General features: G+C 38.8%; 3 protein-coding genes across 5 annotated transcripts; 2 read left to right on the top strand and 1 right to left on the bottom strand.

Moving 5' to 3' along the window:
• The first annotated feature begins 46 nt into the window (after positions 1-46).
• On the top strand, positions 47-12,829 carry LOC100636079 (neurobeachin-like protein 2). The gene is made up of 59 exons (XM_019998169.1): positions 47-104; positions 162-240; positions 309-418; positions 482-703; positions 789-876; positions 945-976; positions 1,033-1,119; positions 1,280-1,353; positions 1,412-1,521; positions 1,584-1,733; positions 1,956-2,017; positions 2,069-2,124; positions 2,173-2,222; positions 2,271-2,345; positions 2,394-2,573; positions 2,698-2,956; positions 3,081-3,438; positions 3,621-3,753; positions 3,826-3,939; positions 4,077-4,206; positions 4,250-4,432; positions 4,479-4,564; positions 4,726-4,830; positions 4,879-5,038; positions 5,092-5,213; positions 5,355-5,505; positions 5,635-5,930; positions 6,118-6,264; positions 6,324-6,405; positions 6,454-6,546; positions 6,594-7,104; positions 7,149-7,198; positions 7,246-7,347; positions 7,395-7,483; positions 7,536-7,670; positions 7,730-7,853; positions 7,909-8,093; positions 8,168-8,472; positions 8,516-8,636; positions 8,695-8,856; positions 8,908-9,049; positions 9,096-9,232; positions 9,452-9,559; positions 9,605-9,700; positions 9,799-9,923; positions 9,986-10,120; positions 10,212-10,342; positions 10,399-10,508; positions 10,564-10,681; positions 10,728-10,825; positions 10,884-11,018; positions 11,074-11,178; positions 11,225-11,334; positions 11,379-11,554; positions 11,605-11,705; positions 11,766-11,867; positions 11,914-12,066; positions 12,116-12,273; positions 12,618-12,829. The coding sequence occupies exons 1-59, from the start codon at positions 85-87 to the stop codon at positions 12,757-12,759; spliced, it is 7,980 nt and encodes a 2,659-aa protein (XP_019853728.1). The 5' UTR covers positions 47-84; the 3' UTR covers positions 12,760-12,829.
• A 58-nt stretch (positions 12,830-12,887) lies between these two features.
• LOC100635950 (tubulin-specific chaperone D-like) lies at positions 12,888-20,044 on the top strand. Of its 3 annotated transcripts, XM_019998172.1 has the most exons (38): positions 12,889-13,157; positions 13,609-13,659; positions 13,711-13,808; positions 13,854-13,955; positions 13,999-14,189; positions 14,530-14,603; positions 14,670-14,713; positions 14,761-14,806; positions 14,856-14,944; positions 15,001-15,254; positions 15,339-15,413; positions 15,457-15,551; positions 16,117-16,176; positions 16,222-16,318; positions 16,564-16,621; positions 16,671-16,867; positions 16,918-16,991; positions 17,043-17,160; positions 17,235-17,295; positions 17,339-17,393; positions 17,443-17,558; positions 17,602-17,680; positions 17,798-17,916; positions 17,976-18,070; positions 18,121-18,261; positions 18,304-18,387; positions 18,440-18,541; positions 18,592-18,645; positions 18,716-18,854; positions 18,900-18,946; positions 18,991-19,059; positions 19,109-19,189; positions 19,239-19,328; positions 19,381-19,465; positions 19,512-19,630; positions 19,673-19,751; positions 19,803-19,854; positions 19,903-20,044. In XM_019998172.1, exons 1-38 carry the CDS (start codon positions 13,019-13,021, stop codon positions 19,926-19,928), a joined length of 3,555 nt encoding a protein of 1,184 aa, XP_019853731.1. In that variant the 5' UTR covers positions 12,889-13,018; the 3' UTR covers positions 19,929-20,044. The 3 variants fall into 3 exon arrangements, with proteins under 3 accessions (XP_019853730.1, XP_019853729.1, XP_019853731.1); XM_019998171.1 differs by having other exon boundaries at positions 12,888-13,157; positions 14,673-14,713; positions 16,918-17,160; XM_019998170.1 differs by having other exon boundaries at positions 12,888-13,157; positions 16,918-17,160.
• LOC109583023 (adenosylhomocysteinase-like) lies at positions 19,961-21,561 on the bottom strand. The gene is made up of 2 exons (XM_019998180.1): positions 21,473-21,561; positions 19,961-21,179 (listed from the first exon to the last, which is right to left on the bottom strand). The coding sequence occupies exon 2, from the start codon at positions 21,147-21,149 to the stop codon at positions 20,088-20,090; it is 1,062 nt and encodes a 353-aa protein (XP_019853739.1). The 5' UTR covers positions 21,150-21,179; positions 21,473-21,561; the 3' UTR covers positions 19,961-20,087.
• Between the last annotated feature and the right edge of the window lie 12 nt (positions 21,562-21,573).

Raw genomic sequence — 21,573 nt, 5'->3', positions numbered from 1 at the left:
TCTCCCCAATAATTATTAATGGGTGTGGTCGACCAGATATTATGATTGGGCGTGGTGTGTAAAATTTGCAGAGCAATAGAAGAGATGAGTGATAGAAGGAGAAGGTACATATTGAAATGTCTTGTTTAAGCTCTACCAATGGCCGTCTCTCCTTGTTCTAGGCTCTCTAAAGGAGCCCTGGGTGACCCTAACATGATATGGCAAACTTACAAGGCCTGCAAGCAGAGGGGAGAAGACTCGGTATAGAGACTATTAGATAAAAGGCTCCGTATTATTTTCAGTACCTCTCTCTCTCTCTCTTGCTATAGCTTGCATTGGACACGTTATGTAAGTACATCGACCTCTGGCTGGACGGATCTGTATCATCTCAATCTCAGTCAAGATTCCGATTAGAACCACACCTACTTCCATCACTGGCGTAATAATAATAATAATAATAATAATAATACAAAACAAATAATAACAATAACAATTATTATAGATTTGAAGAGACTGGTATGGAGTGGCTACTACAGCAGCGTCCCCAAGGTGTCCTCCCAGCATTGATTGAGTTAGCGTTACATTTCCACCGAGTTCTATTGGATCAAGGGAGCCAGAGGGTTTTCAAAGGAGGAGAGTCTCCCTCACACTATTCCGGAGGACCTAGTGCTAATAGTCTCAGGCAGCTCCCGTGTCTAATGATAGTTTTGTACAAGATAGTTTGGTATGTCTTGTTTTTTATTTTTATTGCTGTACCTATACTGTGCTTTTCTTTTTGTTCCCCCCCCCTCTCTCTCTCTCTTCTCTAGTTGTCATGAGAATATATCGATAGTTTCAAATTCTCGCTTGTTTGATGTCGTGTCTGATATCTGCAATACATCTCTAACAGCTATTCTTGTATGTTGTTGTTGTTATTATTATTATTATTATTATTATTATTATTATTATTATCATCATCTTTACAGAGTAGAACAGTTCAAACTGATGAAAATGTCAAGTAAGGACACACACAGAGAGTAACTCAATCTCCCTCTCTCTCTCTCTTTGTTTAAGGATACTCCTGGAGACCATGAGTAATGGTATGGTTGTTCTTCATGTCCTACTGGATCCAAGGCACCAGTGGGTATCAGCCCTCTCCATGTAAGATATGCTACTAATAGTCTTAGTCTTTATCCATCTCTTCTCACTTGTGGACACCTTCTTAACATTCCTTGTACCTGTACATGTAGTTATGCTGGTGTACTTATGTGGTACTCTCATTTTGAATTCATTTTTAGTAATGTTATTTAATTATTTTTAGTAACAAGCCGTTAGCTGATTCATCTTTAGTGAAACCAGTTCATGTCACACAAGATATACTCAAGACAATTATTGGTAACAAAAACAATTAAATGAATAATTAATTAATGTGCAATATGTAATTGTATTAAAGGCTGTTGCACTACATTATCAGAGATATTGTGTGGGAAGTTTGATACTGAATACCAGTCACTAGTAATGGAATGTATTCATCTCCTGGGGGCTATTCTATCGGGATCCAATGTACGGTTACTATTGTGGTATGGTATTTATAAATCACTCCAATTCTGCCTCTCCCTCTAAAGGATAATGCCCAGTTAGCTGTAATGTCGATTTCTGATACGTTCCTTTACACTTTACTTGAGCCAAGGGAAAGTTGTTCTCCATTACAAGTGCTAACAGTTCGTGTTACCATCAAAATGATTCACATCATTCACTGCTATGTGCCTGAAGAGGTAACTATTAATAACCATTAATAACTATTAATAACTATTAATAACTATTAATAACTATTAATAACCATTAATAACCATTAATAACCATTAATAACTATTAATAACCATTAATAACCATTAATAACTATTAATAACTATTAATAACCATTAATAACTATTAATAACTATTAATAACTATTAATAGCTATTAATAACTATTAATAACTATTAATAACCATTTAGTTACTTGCTAACATTGATATCAGAGTTCTTGTCTCAATATTACTAAATATTCTTTCACCACGGTTAGTGGCCACACTTTCCTTGACTCCGCCCATTCATAATTATTTCTTTAGGTGGAAGAATGATAAATTAGTTCCGCCACATTCAGAACTTGTGATTAGTATTTTACGTGAGTGGGTGGGTCAGTGGGTGTGGTTTAATTAATATATGTTTTTAGATTGTTTTTCTGTTTTGTGCAAGCCTCCATTTAACGAGTTGGAATTGAAGGTGTGGTCTAATAGTCATTGACTCCACCCATTATTTAATATATTGTAGGAGATTCTGGTAGACATAGCTGTCATGGAGAAGGTTGGAGAGGTTTTAAACACGCTAAGAGAATCAGCAAACAATGTAGAAACATGATAACAACAATATTTCATTATTATTGTTTGTGTTCAGGACCCCCTGTTAGGGGCCAGGCTCTGTTGCAGCGTGTTACAAGGATTTGGTAACCTTCTTTGTCAGAGCCCAACGGCCCAGGATGCTTTTGAGCAGAGGGTGGGGTATGACAGACTGAGGAAGCTACTGGCAGCAATGACATCACCAACTGAAGAAATACTCAGAGAAATACTGACCATTGTAAGATACTCTTGGCTGCCCTTCATGGCAACTGAATATTTTAGAGTAGAAATAAATGTCATACTAATAATTATTGAATAACTAAGAACATTACTTGTTTATATGCTTGTCATTATCTGCACAGGCTGTTGAGACTAAGTTCACTACACCACAACAAGACAGTCTCACCATTCACAATACATCAATGATAGCCATGTTACTAAAGTGGATACCAACCCTTCCCTCCTCTCTACGGAGCTGGTTGGTTGCTAATCTGTTTGAACTGTGTACCCTAGCAATACACAACAGACAGTTGTGTTGCTCTGTTGGAATATTGAGGGTTGTGGTTGATGTACTGTCTGTCTCTCAGTCACTCAAGGAGTATATTGGACCTGATGTTGAAGGTTAGAGTATAACTTACAATGGATATTGCATGTGTTTTTATAGAAGTAATGTACATGTGCTTATAATGTGGCCTTATTATCACACATGATCTACTACTGATGTCCCTCTCTCTCTCTCTCTCAGATCAGTTAATACAGCTGGTTGAGGTACTAGGGTCACACAGTATTGTCACTGCTGAACTGAAGCAGATCATTGGGGCACTGAGAATGACTGAAGACAAGCACCTCCCGTCTTATTACTACAGACTCCAGCAGTCGTTATGCAGCATGGCTCAGACTAAAGAAGGAGTCACTCCATTGTATTACTTTGATCTACGCCAGCCATCATCACACATTGCTATACCTGACCTCCAGTCCTGGCCCAACCCAAGTGGCTTTACTTTCCATGCCTGGGTCTGTCTCAACGCCCCCTCTTCTCTCGGCAGACCTGCCAGTATTGAAATTGGAGAGAAGATGTATCGTTGCAGGAGGATACTCTACAGGTAGGGTCACTCTTGTACCAAAAAGTTACTAGGAAAGGATCAACTTTAATAATTCATAAAAAATCTAAATTTGATCAAACTTTGTACACAACATAAGTACATGTACATCTACATGCATAAGAAAAATTGTAAAAATTAAGAATTCTCAATTTCCTGATGCGTATAAATTCTGTTTTTATTAGTTTCTACACTCAGTCTGGCACTGGCTATGAAGCCTTCTTTACTGAGAACATGAATTTTGTAGTTGCCACGACAACCAAAAGAGAGTTCCACGCCTATATTGTCTACAAAGCAATGTTCAGATCTTCAGAATGGGTAATTAGTATTATTATTATTATTATCATTATTATTATCATTATTATTATTATTATTATCATTTTATTCCAGCATAGTGTCTGTATAGTCCATCAAAATGCTAAGTTATTCAACAAAGAGGTTCAGGTATACATTGATGGCTCAATCGTTGATTCTGTCGTATTGAAAGCACCTGGACTGAACGAGGTATACTAGCTTGCGCACGTTTGGATATTATTAATGATATACTTGCAGCTGGTACATGTACATGTAATTATAATTTTTTAAGTGACCATTTGAGTTTTTGTATTACCAGGTAATATAATTTTGTGTGCATTAATTAGAAATATCGATACTGCTTCATTGGATCCTGTGGCTCTGGCGTGACACAGAAAAGACCAACCACTTCTTCAATGTCCCTCCCTGCCAGTGACATCCTTCAAGGCTCTTACAGTGAATTGGATCAAGAATCAGGTAAGTGTACTGGTGGGCGTGGTCGTTCTATATTTATTGATAGACACTGAACCCGAGGCCAGTCTCAATGCTGGTATAATGTCACTCAATGGCGTGAGTACAATACCTGCCAACGAGTTGGAGGAGAAGTGGGGACAGGCAACTCATTTAGGAGGACTCTTGAGTTCAATTTGTATATTCTCTGAGCCCATTTCTTCAGTGAATGTCAATACTTTATTCCATTATGGTACTGATACACTGATAGTCTACTTGCTGTATATGTTGTTGAGTAGGTACTAATCTGTTGTCTTTGTTTCAACCGAATTGTGATAAGACGAGTGAACTGGCCAGTAAAGTATTAGTCTACTATCATCCAAAAGTTAGTGTCAGAGACAAGCAAGAATCCTTCCAGGAGCACATGCATCATGATCTATTTGAATGCTCCCTCCCCCCCTCTCTCTCTCTCTCTCTCTCTCTCTCTCTCTCTCTCTCTCTCTCTCTCTCTCTCTCTCTCTCTCTCTCTCTCTCTCTCCCTCTTAGGCTTGTCGGGATGACCTTTGTGTTAATCTTTCTCCTCAATACATTTCTGAAAAGAAGCACACTGGACTATTCTACGGTGATCCTTATGTAACCTGGGATGTTAAAGTGGGTGTGGTTAATATTAAATTAATATTTATTTCTACACATCGTTAGGACGTGCTGAGTTCACTGGGAGGGGTGGAGCTGCTGTTCCCTTTACTGGAACAAGTAGATTCTCCTCTTAAAGTTCATGAACCAGTCAAAGGAAAGACTAAAACGGCCAGTGATATAGACCAGCTGCTCCCTGGGGGTAGCTTAACCTCTGTCTTTAATGGTAACAGCATAATGGTAGCCATTTTATTCATCTCCTCTCTCTTTCTCTCTCAGATAAAGAAGGTGTTGCTGCTTTCCTGTTCCTCCTCACGGCCATGTTGGACGGTAACTCGACTAACCAGGAGGTATTCTTCTTGAGGCAGGGACCAGCTACTGTAGGAGCATTACTGAGAAAAGTACGTCATCCATTGCTACATGTTCATGTACACTGACCTTGTGGTGAATATACCTCTAGTATCAGTGAGAGGTTGAGTGGCTGGGGGTACTCACTTTTATATAACCAACCACTCTCCTTCATTAACATACACATCATGTAGGTATCTCCTTGTTTGCTGACTCAGCAGTTCCTAGCTTCCATCCAGCGATTGTCCGACATACTCTCAGGCTCTTATCAGTTCACTGACATTGAGCAACACCTTCTCTTTAACTTCTCAATATGGAGCCGCCCTGACATAGAGGTTAGAAAAGGTAAGCAAGACAGCTAGCTAATACAGTAACTGTTCTACTGTTCACTGTACATGCATTTCAACATTATAATTCAACAGATACTGGCATATGTTTCTTGAAACAGATAATTGTTTACATTTCTAATTATAGAGCACCTTCAGTACATATCAACGTTAATTCAAGCCAAGTCTCAGCATTACAGAAACTCTTTTGGTGTTCAATTCATACTTGACGTCATTAGGTGTTTCTATAGCAACACGGCCACACCGACTCCCTCATGCACTGCCCCCTCAAATAACGATGTAGTGGCCCTGAGTCAATCGGACGTGCTAATGGTCCGTGGGGCGTTACTGGGTATCATTAAACTCTACCTCATGAATGACACAAGGAAAGACGAAGTGACTTCAATTATAAGATTCATTACTGCCTGTCAAGATCCTGTTATTGTGAGAGACTATTATTATTATCATTATTATTATTATTATTATTATTATTATTATTAGTATTATTATTATCATTATTATTATTATTATTATTACTATTATTATTATTATTATTATTATTATTATTATCATTATTATTATTATTATTATTATTACTATTATTATTATTATTATTATTATTATTATTTAGTTGGAGGAGCTGTTAGGGTTGACTTGGAACATGTTAAACTCTCGTCCCAGCTCAGAGAACCTTGCCCAGCACCTCTGGAGTGATGGTCTGTTTCTGATGGTGCTGGTTCAAGCTGAGAGTGAAGCTGTCCGACTCTTAGCAATCAAAGTAATTTAAATATTAATAGATTGTGTGTACATTTATTTGTGATGTTTATTGTAAATTAGATCATATCAAGTTTATTGAAGTTATATGGTCACACTAGAACTGGTCCTATATATCAAAGGATCGATTCTGGAGCATTGGCAGGTACAGTTATATTACCGTCACAAGTTCTTACCTTTTCTCTCTTGACAGCTGCTGTTTGTCAAATGGCTCAATATTCAGTTCCCTCCAATATTGTGCTGGCATTATTAGAACTTTGTACAGCCAAAACCACCGACCTAACTGGTAAAGATATAGTTATTGATGTGTATGACTTCTCTCTCTCTCTCCAGATTACATTAGTAACGTCCCACTATACCTTGCTGTGTTGCAGCTGCTCAGAAGTGCCTCGCTAGTGATAAGAGAGACGGTGTGTCAGCAGGTTATATCAGTCCTTCATCTCAACCCATCTCATATCAACTCCATTACATCAGTCCCTGGTTGGGACAGCCTCTTCCTTTGGTTGCTGTGCAGGATAGAACCCACTAATGAGGCCCCTCCTCCTAGTAGTAAAGGAAGGACCCCATCTGACCAGGATGCTTCATTAGATCAGGGTTCTTTGTTAGAAGATGATACTCCATTAGAAGAAACTCCTCCCATCTCTTCCAACTGGATGTTAATGTATGACGAAGATGATCCTACTTTTCGTACCTTTGCTGTTGTCACGGAGACCATTGGTTACATCCTTTGGTCAGAGACGAAGGAGAGGAAGCTCTGGCAGACGTGGGGCTGTCTCCTCACTTCTCTTGACATGTTTGCCAAACAGCATGAGCTCATAGCACCTGTACACATTATAAAGCAAAGGTTAGTTTCCAATGACCTTTGAAATTAACTGATGCTTTAAACAGACTCTTCTCTTTACTGATCAATGCTGTCTCTTTGGAAATAAAAAGCAATAGTAAGTATATCATTTGTTTGTTTGTTTATTTATTTATTTATTTTTAGATTCTACTCATTCCCAAATGAAAGCCCTAATACTCCAGTTAACTCAGTTGTTTGAAACCTTTGCCATCACTTCCTATCCTTCTTGCCTACGGACCAGCAGTGGTAAGGGACAGGGAGGGCTCATACTTTTCAGTGTCTCTTGTTTTTAGTTTATGAGATAGAGGAATCGGTAGACACCATAAAGGAGTGCAGTCACAACATTGCTCTTGAGATTAATAAACAGAATTGTTCCTTTCAAGTAAGCCACTCCCATACCATCATGAGACCACACCCCTGACCACACCCACTAGTTATTGTCCCAGTATCTGGATATGATGGTCACAATGCAGATCATCACTTGTGAGTGCAAGGAGTCGGATGAACTCAGTATACTTCAGTCTCTCGTCAGGATACTCATTGGCTGCTTGACCTCCTCTGACCCTGATGTAATAATTATACATGTATTTATGTTTCATCCATTACTCCCTCCACCTCTCCTCACTAGTATTATCTACCAGCTGCTACCAGGTTGTTAGGCATCATACAGTGTGGTAACATTGATAAGCAAGATGTCTTCTTTGTGTTAAAGCACGTGAGCTCACTGATCCAGTTATGCAGAACAGATCAAGGTATTAATGATAATGATTGATGCAAGAGGATTTTAACATTCTTTAATATCTCCAGTTGATTCTGATCACATGCAACATGTAGCTGCTGTCATTCGAGAGATACTAGTTCATTCAAAAGATATCATTAACTTCAAAGATCACTTACCATCACTGCCCAGTACCAGTACTAGTCCTAACTTCAGAGAAGAGTTTATTAGCTACGCCAGTGGACCAGAATGGGTCAAGTTTCATAAGACAGTGGTAAGAGAGAGAGAGAGAGAGAGATGCAATGGTACATGTACATTGTATCTGTTTATTTGTCTTCTCTCTCTCAGCTAACTCCTAAAGCTGCCCAATACAATATTGTTCTCTTCCCTTGGCTGACCACCTGTGCTACTAAAAGAAAGGAAGCCCTCAATACCTACCTTGCTAACGATCAGCTCAGAAAGGACTCCATGTTTAAGAACCTTGAGGACTACGAGGCAAACATCCTCAACCCGTTTGTAGAGCAGAGGGAAGAGGAGCTGAAGAGACAGAGGAGTCATGACAGTCAGACCCAGAGTGACCACATCTCAACGCTCATCCACTGGAGGACTTTTAGAAAGTTTTACACTGGGGAAAGAGGGGCGTGGTCAAGCAGGTATGGACTCTTTTGGGTTCTTGTTATAATTTATGATTCACAGGATCCCTGACTTGTACCTGTGGGGGCTCAGTCGGACTGAGAACTTCTCAAGAATGAGAATGAAGTTGACTCGACTCTACACAAACAATGATCACTCTGACGCAGCAAAACAAAGGGACATGGTGTGTACATTTGTTTATTGTTTTTGTTTATTGTTTGTTGTTTGTTGTTTGTTGTTAGTTTGATGGGAGGATACCAAAACAAAGCGAAGACGACAAGAGCTTGCTAGCTAAAGCCACTCGGACCACAACTAATGAACTAAGTTATGACGAGGAGGAGCAGCTGCTGTTACAGGCAGCGGAACAGATTAACGAAGGAACAGACCAACTTCTTAATAAAGAGGTTAGGGTTGGACTTGATTAAGTGGGTGTGGCTAATCCTATGGTTTAATAGGAAGAAAAGGAGAAGGTTGTTCGAACAGAGAAGTGTAACCTAATTATGCTCATGGAGTCAATTCCCGGAAAAATTGAAATCACAAATCGTCACATTTTCTTTTTTGCCGACCAGTTGCAGGAAAAGAAGGAGCTCATTCATTGTATGTTGGTGGGTGTGGTTTAGATTATTATGACTCCACCCCTTAGGGTATACTCCAGAGTTTAAAGTCATGTTATCGGACCTTAGGGAGATCCACTCCCGACGATACAACATGTCAAGAACAGCTCTTGAACTATTCCTTGTCGATCAAACAAACTACTTCATCAACTTCCCCTCAAGAAAGGTTAGGCCTCTTCCTATTGGATATACACATTGCCAGTAAAATGGAGCATTCTCTTCTTTTTATTTTTCATAAAATTTGGCTGATTTTGGAGCAACTTTGAAAATGAATAAAAATCCCAATTTTGATCAGAATCAGCTCAAACTTTCTACACATCATAAGGACATGTACATGTACATACGTGTACATGTTCTTACTTGTATACCTTGTTCATTCTCACAGGTTGTCCAGCGAATCTATCGTAGCATTATTGACCTCCATCCTCCTAACCTGAACAGAGTCGGAATACACAAACCATCAAAACTGATCACCACAGCTGGACTCACTGAAGTAAGGGGCGGGGCCAGCCACACCTTTATTATAATAATTATTTAGAAATGGAAAAAGAGAGAAATCACTAATTTTGATTACCTAATGCAGTTAAACACCATCGCAGGAAGAACCTACAACGACCTTAATCAATATCCCATTGTATGGACATGTTGTTATTATTATTATTATTATTATTATTATTATTATTATTATTATTATTATTATTATTATTATTATTATTATTATTATTATTATAGTTCCCTTGGGTTCTTCGTGATTTCAAATCAAGTGAATTGGATTTGACTAACGTTAGTATCTACAGGGACTTGTCTCAACCAATGGGAGCTCAGAACCCTAACCTGAGAGAAGGACTCTCCATCAAGTTAGAAGTTACATTATTATTATTATTATTATTATTGTTGTTGTTGTTGTTGTTATTGTTAGATATAAAGAGTTGCAGGACCCAATATTGGGTAGTTTCCACTATGGATCACACTATAGCAATGCAGCTGGAGTATTGCACTACCTGGTCAGATTGGAGCCATTTACTTCACTTCACATTGACCTACAGAGTGGAAGGTACAGTACACAATTATCAATCAATCGATGAGTTTTAAGAATAAATACATTAATAAGCATTGTACTAGCAGCCTATGCTCTTGCTTTGTAGGTTTGATGTAGCAGACAGGCAGTTCCTCTCCATTCCTAGTATTTGGGAGAATGTCTTCAAAGGAAGCTCTGATGTTAAGGAGCTTATTCCAGAGTTCTTCTTTCTCCCAGACTTCCTGACTAATGTCAACAGTGAGTGGCAGACAGTGATTGTAAAGGATCCTCATTGCTACTTCATTCTTTTTTAGAATTTGATTTAGGAGTAAGGGTCCACAATGGTAAGAGGATTGATAGTGTGGAGCTACCGGCCTGGGCTGATGGCCCTGATGACTTTATACAGAAACACAGACAAGCATTGGTAGGACATAATGACTCCATCTTTTTATCATTATTTATTATTTCTGTTACAAAAGGAGTCGGAATATGTTTCGCAACACCTTAATGAATGGATTGATCTGATCTTTGGGTACAAGCAAAGTGGACAGGAAGCAGAGAAGGCTCTGAACGTATTCCTTAAATACTCTTATGAAGGTAAAGTGGATATGTTGTATAGCTTATGAAAAGATTGTTTGTATAGAGAATGTCAACTTGGATGAGATAACTGATGAAACCGACCGACGAAGAGTTGAAGCAATGATTAATAACTTTGGACAAACACCGACCAAATTATTCAATGTAACACACACCACAACCGAACTCTCTCATTCTCTCTCCCTCCCTCTCTCTCTTTTAGGAGCCACACCCCAAAAGGTGGTCAGAAGAGCAGGTAAAGAAGAACCCTGGTAGAGGAGGGTATCTGGTAGGTGGGAAGAGATCTCAAGGGAACTTGTTTGAGAAACTCTCCAAACTGAAGGCCTACAGTGTTGACGTGAGTTTCAATGCCATGATAACTACACTGTAATTAATGAATGACCTTTAAACAGGTATCAGTTAGTGCAGGTAACAATGATCCAGAGGCTGTGGTCTTTGTACGGACTCCCACCATTCAGACAAGAGCTCTTTTAGTCAGTGGAAACCCAGAGCAACTCGTAAGATTCAGTTGCTAGTGGGTGTGGCTGACTCCGCCTCCTTTAGGTAACTATTACAGGTTCAGGATTGCTCAATGTTCATGGCTGGCTTCCATTCTCCAACAGTCGGAACCGACCCTTCACCTTTAACTTTGATCCAAACACTCATTTTGACAAGTTAGAATATACTTTAATGACCACACCCCTAACCACGCCCACAGGTCCAGGTGGTTGAGGGTTGGTGCCCCGTTTGCTCAGGACATTGTTGTTTCGGCTCATAATTTTGTTCTTTCACAAAACAACAAACTTTTAGTAACGGGCGGCCATTGGGATAACAGCTTTAGAGTATTCTCTATTGACAAACTGAAACTGATGGAAAGAATATCTCACCATAATGGTAGCTGAACCATTTTATTAATTAGTTGATTTATTTGATTAATTGAATAGACATAGTTACTTGCATGACTCTTGATAAAAGTGGGACAGGAGAGCACCTGGTGACAGGCTCCAGGGACACCACCTGTGTTGTCTGGAAATTCAAAAACGATGTAATAATGGCAAACATATACCATACACATGTTCATTCATGCTCTTCCCTCTAACTGCAGGAGCTCATTAAACTGCCGTTAGTGACGTTGTATGGCCACGACTCTGAAGTGCTTTGTGTCGACATCAGTACTGAACTCGATATGGTCGTCAGTGGAGCTAAAGTTGTTTCAATATTATGATGTGCTTTATTTTTTGCCTGCCCCCTAGGATGGTTCCTGTATTATTCACACGGTTCGAGGGGGTCATTATGTTCATACTCTCAGACCGAGGGGGCGGCACTCCTGTGAGATCCATCATGTCATCATATCGAACCAGGGAAAGGTACTCGTCTATTCTCAAGGACCCCTGGGGAAGAGCAGGGTATGGATGACGCTAATATTCTTATCATGTTATTCTATTGATACTCTAGCCATTAGCGGTCCCTCCCTGTATCCATCTCTATACAGTCAATGGTAACTTGCTCTATGAGAAGGAACTGGCTGAGCCCCTCAATGCGATTGTGGTAGTCAGCAAGTACATAATCACTGGCAACAATAAAGGGTTCCTTACTTTTAGAGACCTCACCACGTAGGACACTTCACTACATGTACCTTTTAGTATCTGTAGAGTCTTTGTATATAATGAACTCTATTATTATTATTAGGCCACTCCAATTTGATTCCTTGTTTCCCATTACCCGCCCGCATGGGGCCGCATCGCTATTCATTATTGCGGTTTTTCATTGATTATACAAGCAATTTATACAGCTGATAATGAATAAATTTAATGAAAATGAACAAACCCGCCCGCCCGCATCAGGCCCGCCTCTGTAATGGGAAACTATGAATCTTATTGGAGTGGCCTTATTATTATTATTGTTGTTGTTATTATTATTATTGTTATTATTGTTATTATTATTCTCTTCCTCTTAGTTTGAAGCAGTTAAGCAGTTTGAATCTCCTAGTGGCTATCAGGTGTATCTCAGTGGTACTAGACCATCAGTCCAAGGTCTGTACTCACCTACTCGTTGGACTTCAAAACGGGAAACTAATTATTGTGACAGTAAAAGACTAACTGGATCAGAATAATTATGTTGTTATTATTTATTATGATTGATTAATAATTAATTTTTATTATATATTATTATGCATGTATTTTAAAAATTGATTGATGTTTTTAATGATTATTATTATTATTCTTGTTGTTAATTATTTTTGTTTTTAATTGTTTTCCATAATAAACCAGCTGGCCACCCACGTATCATTATTATTACTATTTATTAGCACTACTTTTGTTATTTTCTCATATTAGAGACTAGAGAGCGTCAGAGAAAATGGCGGAGAGGATAGTAACTCATGGCAATGTCTACGATCATTTTGAAGAATATGACGAAGTCCATTCTCTCATTGATGCCCTCCCCTCGATACTCAAGGATTTTAGAGCATTAGAATTAGCACTGGAAAGAATGACCAGTAAAATACAATTGATAATAATAATAATAATAATGTTATTATACCATGCGCAATTGAACAATCAGATTGCTTGATCAAGTTGATCTAGGTCCATATAATAACTGATTTACCACTGGGGCCCAGGGAGGGTATGATGAGTAGTTTCCCGCCATTTCCCGGGTAGGAGGAGGGTGGCTACTGCATGCACCTAGCTAGCTAGCTGGGCCGCGCCGGGAGCCGGAGGCTAATAAGTGGATCCAGGAAATTACTTATTAACCTCCGGCTGGCTCCTGCTTGAAAATAGACAGCCTGTTGCTAAGTAAACTAGTTGTTTATTTTAGTACATGGCAGAAGTTGGTCCAGTATCTATGGTCTTATCATACAGTACCTCGGACCTATCGCCCTAGTATGATAAGGCCATAGATAGTGTACCTCCACTTTGTTGTGTAACCTTTATATACTTATTATTCAGATATTGTTGATAAGTATCAGGAGCAGCCTCACTTGCTTGATCCACACTTGGGTATGTCCTTAACCAGCTGGTATCATGTGATCAGTTTGTGTCATTTTGTAGAACGTATCATCAATAAATTGTTTGGTATCGTCAAACGAAGAGATGCTCCTTCCAGTTTGATGCATCAGGCCTTCAAGTATCTCTACTTGTTTTCAAAAGTTAGAAACATTTTGTTCCAATTTTTATAAATTACTTTAAACCAGTTGAGGGGTCCTAAGATTATCGTAAGATGGTTCACCCACGAGGTATCGGACCTTGATCTTGTCCTGGCTTTACTACAGAAACAAGACAGGGACGATTATCTGGTAAGACCACACCCCCAGGTCATAACTATACCCTTTTAATTAGACGTGGGAAACACGTTACATGTTATTGCTTTGGCTGTCAATCATTGTTTTGATTCCGTTTGATTTGAGTCGTATGGATCCCACGCCTACTAGACATGCCCGCTCTACTGTGGACAGGATTATGGCCATTGGTCAAGTTTATTTGAGTTCTTCTGATAAATCACAAGATGCAGCTGCTCATGTTTGTGCAAAGTAATCTCCCCCTCTCTCTCTCTCCCCCTCTCTCTCTCCCCCTCACTCTATAGCGAGGCCTTTCCACACTAGCACTACTAATGCGCATTGAACTGGTTTAAAACCGGTTCCAGTCATTCCACACCTGATGATTCACATTGGCTTCAATTAACGCCCATTTAGCTAAACAACCTCGTTTAGCCAAACAACCCCCATATATGGTTCAACCCCATATATGGTTCAACCCCATATATGGTTCAACCCCATATATGGTTCAACCCCATATATGGTTCAATTCCATATATGGTTCAGGCCTTATTGCAAGTGTAGGCCTTATCTGGTTCTTATGTTTGTCTGTTAGGTTTTTATCACGTCCTGATGTTCAGAAACTCAAACTGAAAGAGTTTCTTGATTGGGGGCAGCTGGTTTTTAGAGGTACGAGAGATTGAGAGCATTTATTAATGTATTTGACACATGTGGCTTATATTCATATTCATATAGTAGAAGACAACAATTACCAAAAGTGTGGATTCTTAAAGACACTGGTTCGTAACAAAACCCTAAAAACCTTTACTCTTTCCCTCCCCCCTAGGCTACCTTGTTTAAAATCGCTAAAAGAGAGGACGTTCTTTCAATAGGTACTGCTAACATTATTTGAATTAATAATCTCCTGATGGGTCTCTATAGCTCCATTAGTGCTAGAGTTAGTGACAGGATATTCTTTACCTGATCATAATAATACACTCCTGAGGAAACTTCACATGAAATTGATACAAGTACTCGTGTGTGTGTGTGTGTATTTTTTACTTCTTTTAATTTCAATTCCTTCCAGCGTCTTGGAACTACCTTCCTCCCATCCAAAGTGTTGTCATGGCGATACCAGAGGGGAAGCCGATCTCTTGAAGAGACACTGTCAACAGTTTCCATGGAAGCGGTTGCTAAAGATGACGGAACTAAAGAGGAGGAGGAGGAGGAGGAGGAAGAGGATGAGTTTGATATTCCAGAGGAAGTTGAGAATATACTAGGAGAGCTACTGACTGGTCTTAAAGACAAGGATACCGTTGTGAGGTGGTCAGCTGCGAAAGGGTTAGGATACTCTTAATGGACGCACTCTCTATAGTGTACACCCTCCATTTAATGATTTCTCTCTCTCTCTCTCTCTCTCTTTAGAATCGGTAGACTAACTGGTAGGTTACCTAAAGAACTGGCCAACGAAGTATTGGATTCATTGCTAGAATGTTTCAGGTAATATAAACCAGTCAAACCAGTTTAACGTGTTGTGTTGCAGCACAATTGAGACTGACAGTACCTGGCATGGAGGGTGTCTTGCTCTGGCGGAACTAGGTAGGCGTGGCCTACTCCTCCCAGAAAGACTTGATGTTGGTATGAATATTCACCAATGCATGACCACATCAGAAAATTTAATAAACTTTGGACCCATTTTTTGGAAAAAACCATGGGCTATAACCTTGGGTATTTTTCAGAATTTTGATGTTTTCTTAAATTGGCCATAACTTGAAAAATTGAAGTCGGAATCAGCTCAAACTTTCTACACAGCATAAGTACATCAATATGTATCAGAAAATGTAATAAAAATTGGGGGTGATTTTGGAGCCATTTTTTGGAAAAAACCATGGGCTATAGCCTTGGGTATTTTTCAGAATTTTGACGTTTTCTTAAAATGGCCGTAACTTGAAAAATTGAAGTCGGAATCAGCTCAAACTTTCTACACAGCATAAGTACATCAATGTGTATCAGAAAATGTAATAAAAATTGGGGATGATTTCGGAGCCATTTTTTGGAAAAAACCATGGGCTATAGCCTTGGGTATTTTTCAGAATTTTGACGTTTTCTTACAATGGCCGTAACTTGAAAAATTGAAGTCGAAATCAGCTCAAACTGTCTACCCAGCATAAGTACATCAATTATGTTAATTTTATTGTTGTAGTTGTTCCAGTTATATTGAGAGCTCTACTTTATGACGAAAGAAGAGGTTCTTGCAGTGTTGGTGAGTTAAGTAAAACCACACCCTAAAGTCATATACCCACTTTAGGATCTCATGTCCGTGACGCTGCCTGTTATGTGTCATGGTCTCTTGCTAGAGCCTACAATCCAGAACAATTGAAACCTTATGTCTCAGACATTGCCTCGTAAGTATCGTAGGGCGCCTTTTTTCAAGGGCTGTAAATTTTGCAGATTTCGAGATTTTTTATTAAATTTGTGAAAATTGCTTACGCGAAAATCAAATTAATACAGTACAAGGTGGCAGACAGGCATAAATTTGCAAAAATTAAGTCTGTGAAACCTACAGTATAGCCCTCAAAAAAAGGCATGTACCCTACGATATATGAAGAGGACCCAGAGTGGTCCAATCTTATGGTATTGTGTTTCATAGTGGCCTGGTCCTCGTCATGATATTTGACAGAGAAGTGAACTGCAGGAGAGCTGCTTCAGTAAGTCCACATACTCACAACTACCGATGGAGTATCCTCTTTCCTTTAGGCCGCCTTTCAAGAGAACGTGGGTAGACAAGGAATTTTTCCCCATGGCATTGATATACTAACAATGGCGGATTATTTTGCTGTTGGTAGCATCTCCCACGTCTACCTGGATCTGAGTCTTAAGATAGGATCCTTCACTGAGTACACCCAGTGCCTTATCAATCACTTACTAGAGGTGAAGCTTCCCCATTGGGACCAGTAAGAGTCAGCAATGGTGGAGCTAGGGTTAATGTGATTCTGTCTTATAGTACGATACGTGAATTAGCAGCTGCTTCCCTATCAGTTCTAACTCCTCTCAACCCCTCCTACATGATGGATGAAAGTATTACGCTAGTCTCTCTCTCTCTCTCTTTCTATTCATTGTCTCTTTCAGTTCTTCCTCAAGTTCTATCTAACGTCACTTCTTCTGATACCAGCCTTCGTCATGGGTCACTGCATGCAGTGGCCGAAGTTCTTTACGGACTCTATAAAGTAGCAGCTGAGAGCAACCAGTAAGGACTTTACTGTGTATACTTAGTAATTAATTAACGAGTATATCAGTTAATTATCATATATTAATTTTTAGATCTATTGAAGAATTTTTAGGAGCTGAACTGACAGAGTCTGTTAGAGGCGTGGCCAGTAGGGTAAGTTAATTAATTAATTGGCTGATGTGGTCATACTTTATAGGCTATATCAAGGAAAGTATTCAAAGGATCCACTGGAGATATAATGAGGGTAGCTGGTAAGGGAGGGAGGGGGTGTGTCAGATGTTACTGGTCCTTTCCCTTTAGTGTTGAAGTATATTGAGAGATGCTGTCTTTCTAATTTAAAAATAAGTGACGCTATATTGGAGGTGTGGCAGTCAATAATTAACGATAACCTCCCACACACTGTGGAGTCAATCAGGGTCAGTCTAATACTGGTTTGACTGGTTTTTATAACTGGTTTAGGAAGAAGCAGTAAAGACTTTTGGTGTCATTTGTGAATGCAAATACTCAAAGGATCAAACAAGAATTCGTGTAGTGCAAAGTACATTAATATACATTATCATCATCATTATTATCATTATTATTATTATTATTATTATTATTATTATTATTATTATCATTATTATTATTATTATTATTATTATTAAACTTTTTTCAGGTCATTTAATGCCGCAGTATATTTTTGAACTTGATAATAAACTCCATTTTGCAAGAATGGGTTTTTCACTTGCACTGGGAGCTATGCCTAAAGAAATATTGGAAGGAAAACTACTGACAGTAACAATGAATATAATTATAATGAAGAGTATGAATGATGATGTAACATTTGGTAATAGGTCTTGAAATCACTGACGAGAAGTGCGTCAGATATTGACGGAGTTCCAGCAATTTACTGTGAATCAAGACGAGACGTCATTAGGGCCATTAGCAAGTAAGAGATTGTGTACAGTGTAGCCTCTATTTTATATTAAATTGATCTAGTATTTGCAATAAAGTTGATATATCAGCTGACGGTCCACCCACGCACTTTCTAAACAGATCATTGATTGAGCTGGTATTTTCAACATTGTTCAAAACAATCGGTGATTATTCAACTGATAGAAGAGGAGACATTGCGGCAATGTAATGCTTTATTTAAATAATAATAATTGTAATTTCTTTTAGTGTAAGAGAAGCCACAATGTCTGCCCTGGAGAGTCTCTGTATCAGACTAACTGATACTAACCCATCACTACTCAAGCCTCATTAGTGAGTGGGCGGTGATTACATGACTGTCACATGACTCTTATATTACTATTAGTGTTTCTGAGACGATTGGTCACCTCCTGCAGCAAGGGAATGAGAAGATTGACAGAACAAGATCAATTGCCTGCAATAAACTAATATCACTTTTGCAACACCAGTAATAATTAATATTTAATAAATTTTTATTGTAGTATTTCTTATTTTTAGTCCACCAGTACCTAACATTCCTCATAATGATGAATTACACCTATTATTCCTGAGGTTAGCTATATTGTCCTGTATCATTGGTACTTCAATGTGTCTACATTCCTCCTACCTCCAATGTGTACAGTGAGGTTATTAAGGATATCAATTGGTCTGTGGCTCAATCCTCATTCCCCTTTACTGTTCAAGCTCTCGGCCTCAACACCTATTCCTATAGGGTTCTGTTAGGATTAGTAATTAGTGTGGGCGGGCTTACAGAGTCCCTGGTGAGTTGATCATGTGACTCTCATGTGATCATTATGTATATACAGGTCAAGTCCTCCAGTGCTAGTCTACTCCACTATCTCAGTGACAAAAGGTACATTCATTCATTGGGTTTTGCTTTCTATTGTACATCTTCAGCAAAGATGAGCTTGAGCCTTTTGCTGTTTTAATTTTAAAGATTTTTGATGAACACTCAAGGAATCCAAGGTTCATTTTTCATTAATAATATAATTCTATTCTTATAATTCAATTTTAGAGTTATTTTGCCTCTTTTAAAGACACTAGACTTACTCTTAACCAATGCTTCCTTTCACTTGTTTATGTCTGATACTGGAGAGTAAGGGAGAGAGAGAGGGACAGGTTCCTCTTATTCTTGTCTCTTGTAGGGACTCTTTCCCAGCTTTGCTGCTTGATAGAGTCAAATTAGAAGTTAAAGGTTCCCGTGATCCTATCATAATCCTTAACAGTATTTGTGTGTAAGTATCAAGTGTCCTTTAATCGCAGTCTCCTTATGATGGTGTAACACAGGTTTACTGGACTGCTACAGTTTGAAGTTGCAAATAAATCATCTTTCTCACAACTGATGCTCCTACTGGGTCATTCGTTTCCTAAAGTAAGTAGAAGTGTTAAAGGATTGGTCTTTATTCCTTTAATGTCAGGTTAGACGTATTACTGCTGAGCGGCTATACAAAGCATTGTTGATGTGTGGGGATAGTGACCTACTACCTGAAGATGAAAGAGGAAATGAAATATTTGAGATATTAAATGAAACTCAATGGTAATGAGAGTTATCCAGTCTCCTTTATACTGAACTTTATAGGGATGGGCCATTACCTGATGCTAGGGAGAAAAGAAACAGACTTTGTGTTCTTCTTGACTTACCAGCTCTGAAAACTAAGGTAGTATCCAAATGACACATTCCTTAATGATTGATTGATTGCATTCTATAGGAAGGAGGCAGCAAAACTAAAACTACTAATTCAGAAAGTTTGGGATATAAAGGTTTGTCCTACCACACTTATTATTATTATTAAATCCTTTTATGAATAGATCTTGTTGATAGGATGGGCTATTAGGAACTACTCGGTGTTGTTTATGTGTATATGTGTAGCATTTTAACAAATTGTTGGTAATATCATTAGTTTAGCATTTTATCAGTTTTGATATTCAATTATAGTAATTATTGTTAGCATATAGTCTAAACTATACAGTTCCTTTGAATATATGCTGGAGCTCTAGATCATGAGTTCCTCTCTTGAATAGCCATGCTCACCACAAAACTTATCCACCAAAGATTGAACGATAGAGTTAGGAGGTTGCTGTATCCCTTCGTCCCAAGATTGGGATGCTAGCAAGGCTCCACATTCATTATACAGTGCTAAAGTTGGATCAATGAAACTCATACTAGTGGGCTCATCTAGTATGAAATTGAGTGGTGTTTTATTATTGAGTATTGCTTCGTTGGGAAAGTCTGATCCATACTCATCCACAGCCCCCATGTTAATCAGTATTGCCTTGCTATCAAGAAATGGTTGTATGGGGTAGTTGTTTTGAATTACTCCGTTGACTCCAGTAGCAGTAACAATGAAATCTGCATCTCCAACAGCTGAAAGAACACGCTCCTTGCTGTTTGAGCTGATCCAATTGATTGTGGATTGGTTGTACTTTTGTGGTTTTTCAATTAGCTCAACGACACTAACATGCAAGCCCTCTAACTGGAGAGCTCTGGTGATTCCCCTACCGACTTTACCAAAACCAAACAAAAGCACCTCCTTCCCTTGCAGCTCCAGATAGCCAGACTGTTTCAGTGCTCTTACTAATCCATCTCCTGTACCAAGAGTTGTTTCTATATTCTTCACCGGATTTGAATCTACATCGAAACAGGTTTTACCTTTGAGATTGTGATACTGAGCCAGGCCACTTCTTGTCAGTTCAACATAACCTCTTGTTGATTCAATTGCTGCATGGTCACCGCAGCAATCCAAAATTATATCAAAGGACAGCGTATCTGGTACTTTCTTGTAGCAAGGGACTCCACAGGTTTGAAGAAATGAAAGAGCCTTTTCGTCAGGAGTAGTAATCTCAGGCCAGGACACTGAGAGGTCTGCCCCACCAAATGCAATTGGTAGCATAGCAACCAAAGTATTGAGAGACAGGGGAGCAGCATAAAGTACTTTACATCCGGAAAATGGTTTTTGTATTTCAAAACGTTCCAGCTGTTCGTTGAGGCAGGAGTATTGAGATGGTGAGAACTTTTCTTTTATGAATACAAGTATGTTCTCAGAAAGAGATGGCATTACTGTCGGAGGTATAGTGGACTGTGAAACCTGTTGAAAATGAGCAATTTATACTAAATCAGAATAATGCCAGACTGTGTACATTATAAGGAACTTTAAATATTCCATTTTATGTGTCTAGACCTTGATCTATTGAACTGTTTAGATCATGGTTCCCTGTTATTACCAATTCATTACTAACTATCAACTACTGTATATATAATAATACAATATCAACACATACTAGCTAGCCAATGCAGTTAGATCATTGTTTCCTAGTTATCGTGATAAACCATGCATTGTCTGAAGTACATGCAACAGATCAGTGCTGTGTACATACTTACCTAGTCTTCATTGGTAGCAGGAGGAGGAGGAGTACTTTGGTTCTAACATCATTGGCCCTTCTTTGCCATAAGGATTTAGCGGTCATTTCCCCGGGAAATAA

Source organism: Amphimedon queenslandica, unplaced genomic scaffold, assembly GCF_000090795.2.
Source record: "Amphimedon queenslandica unplaced genomic scaffold, v1.1 AMPQUscaffold_13335, whole genome shotgun sequence".
Lineage (NCBI taxonomy): Eukaryota > Metazoa > Porifera > Demospongiae > Haplosclerida > Niphatidae > Amphimedon > Amphimedon queenslandica.
This window is presented reverse-complemented; position numbering and strand designations above follow the sequence as displayed.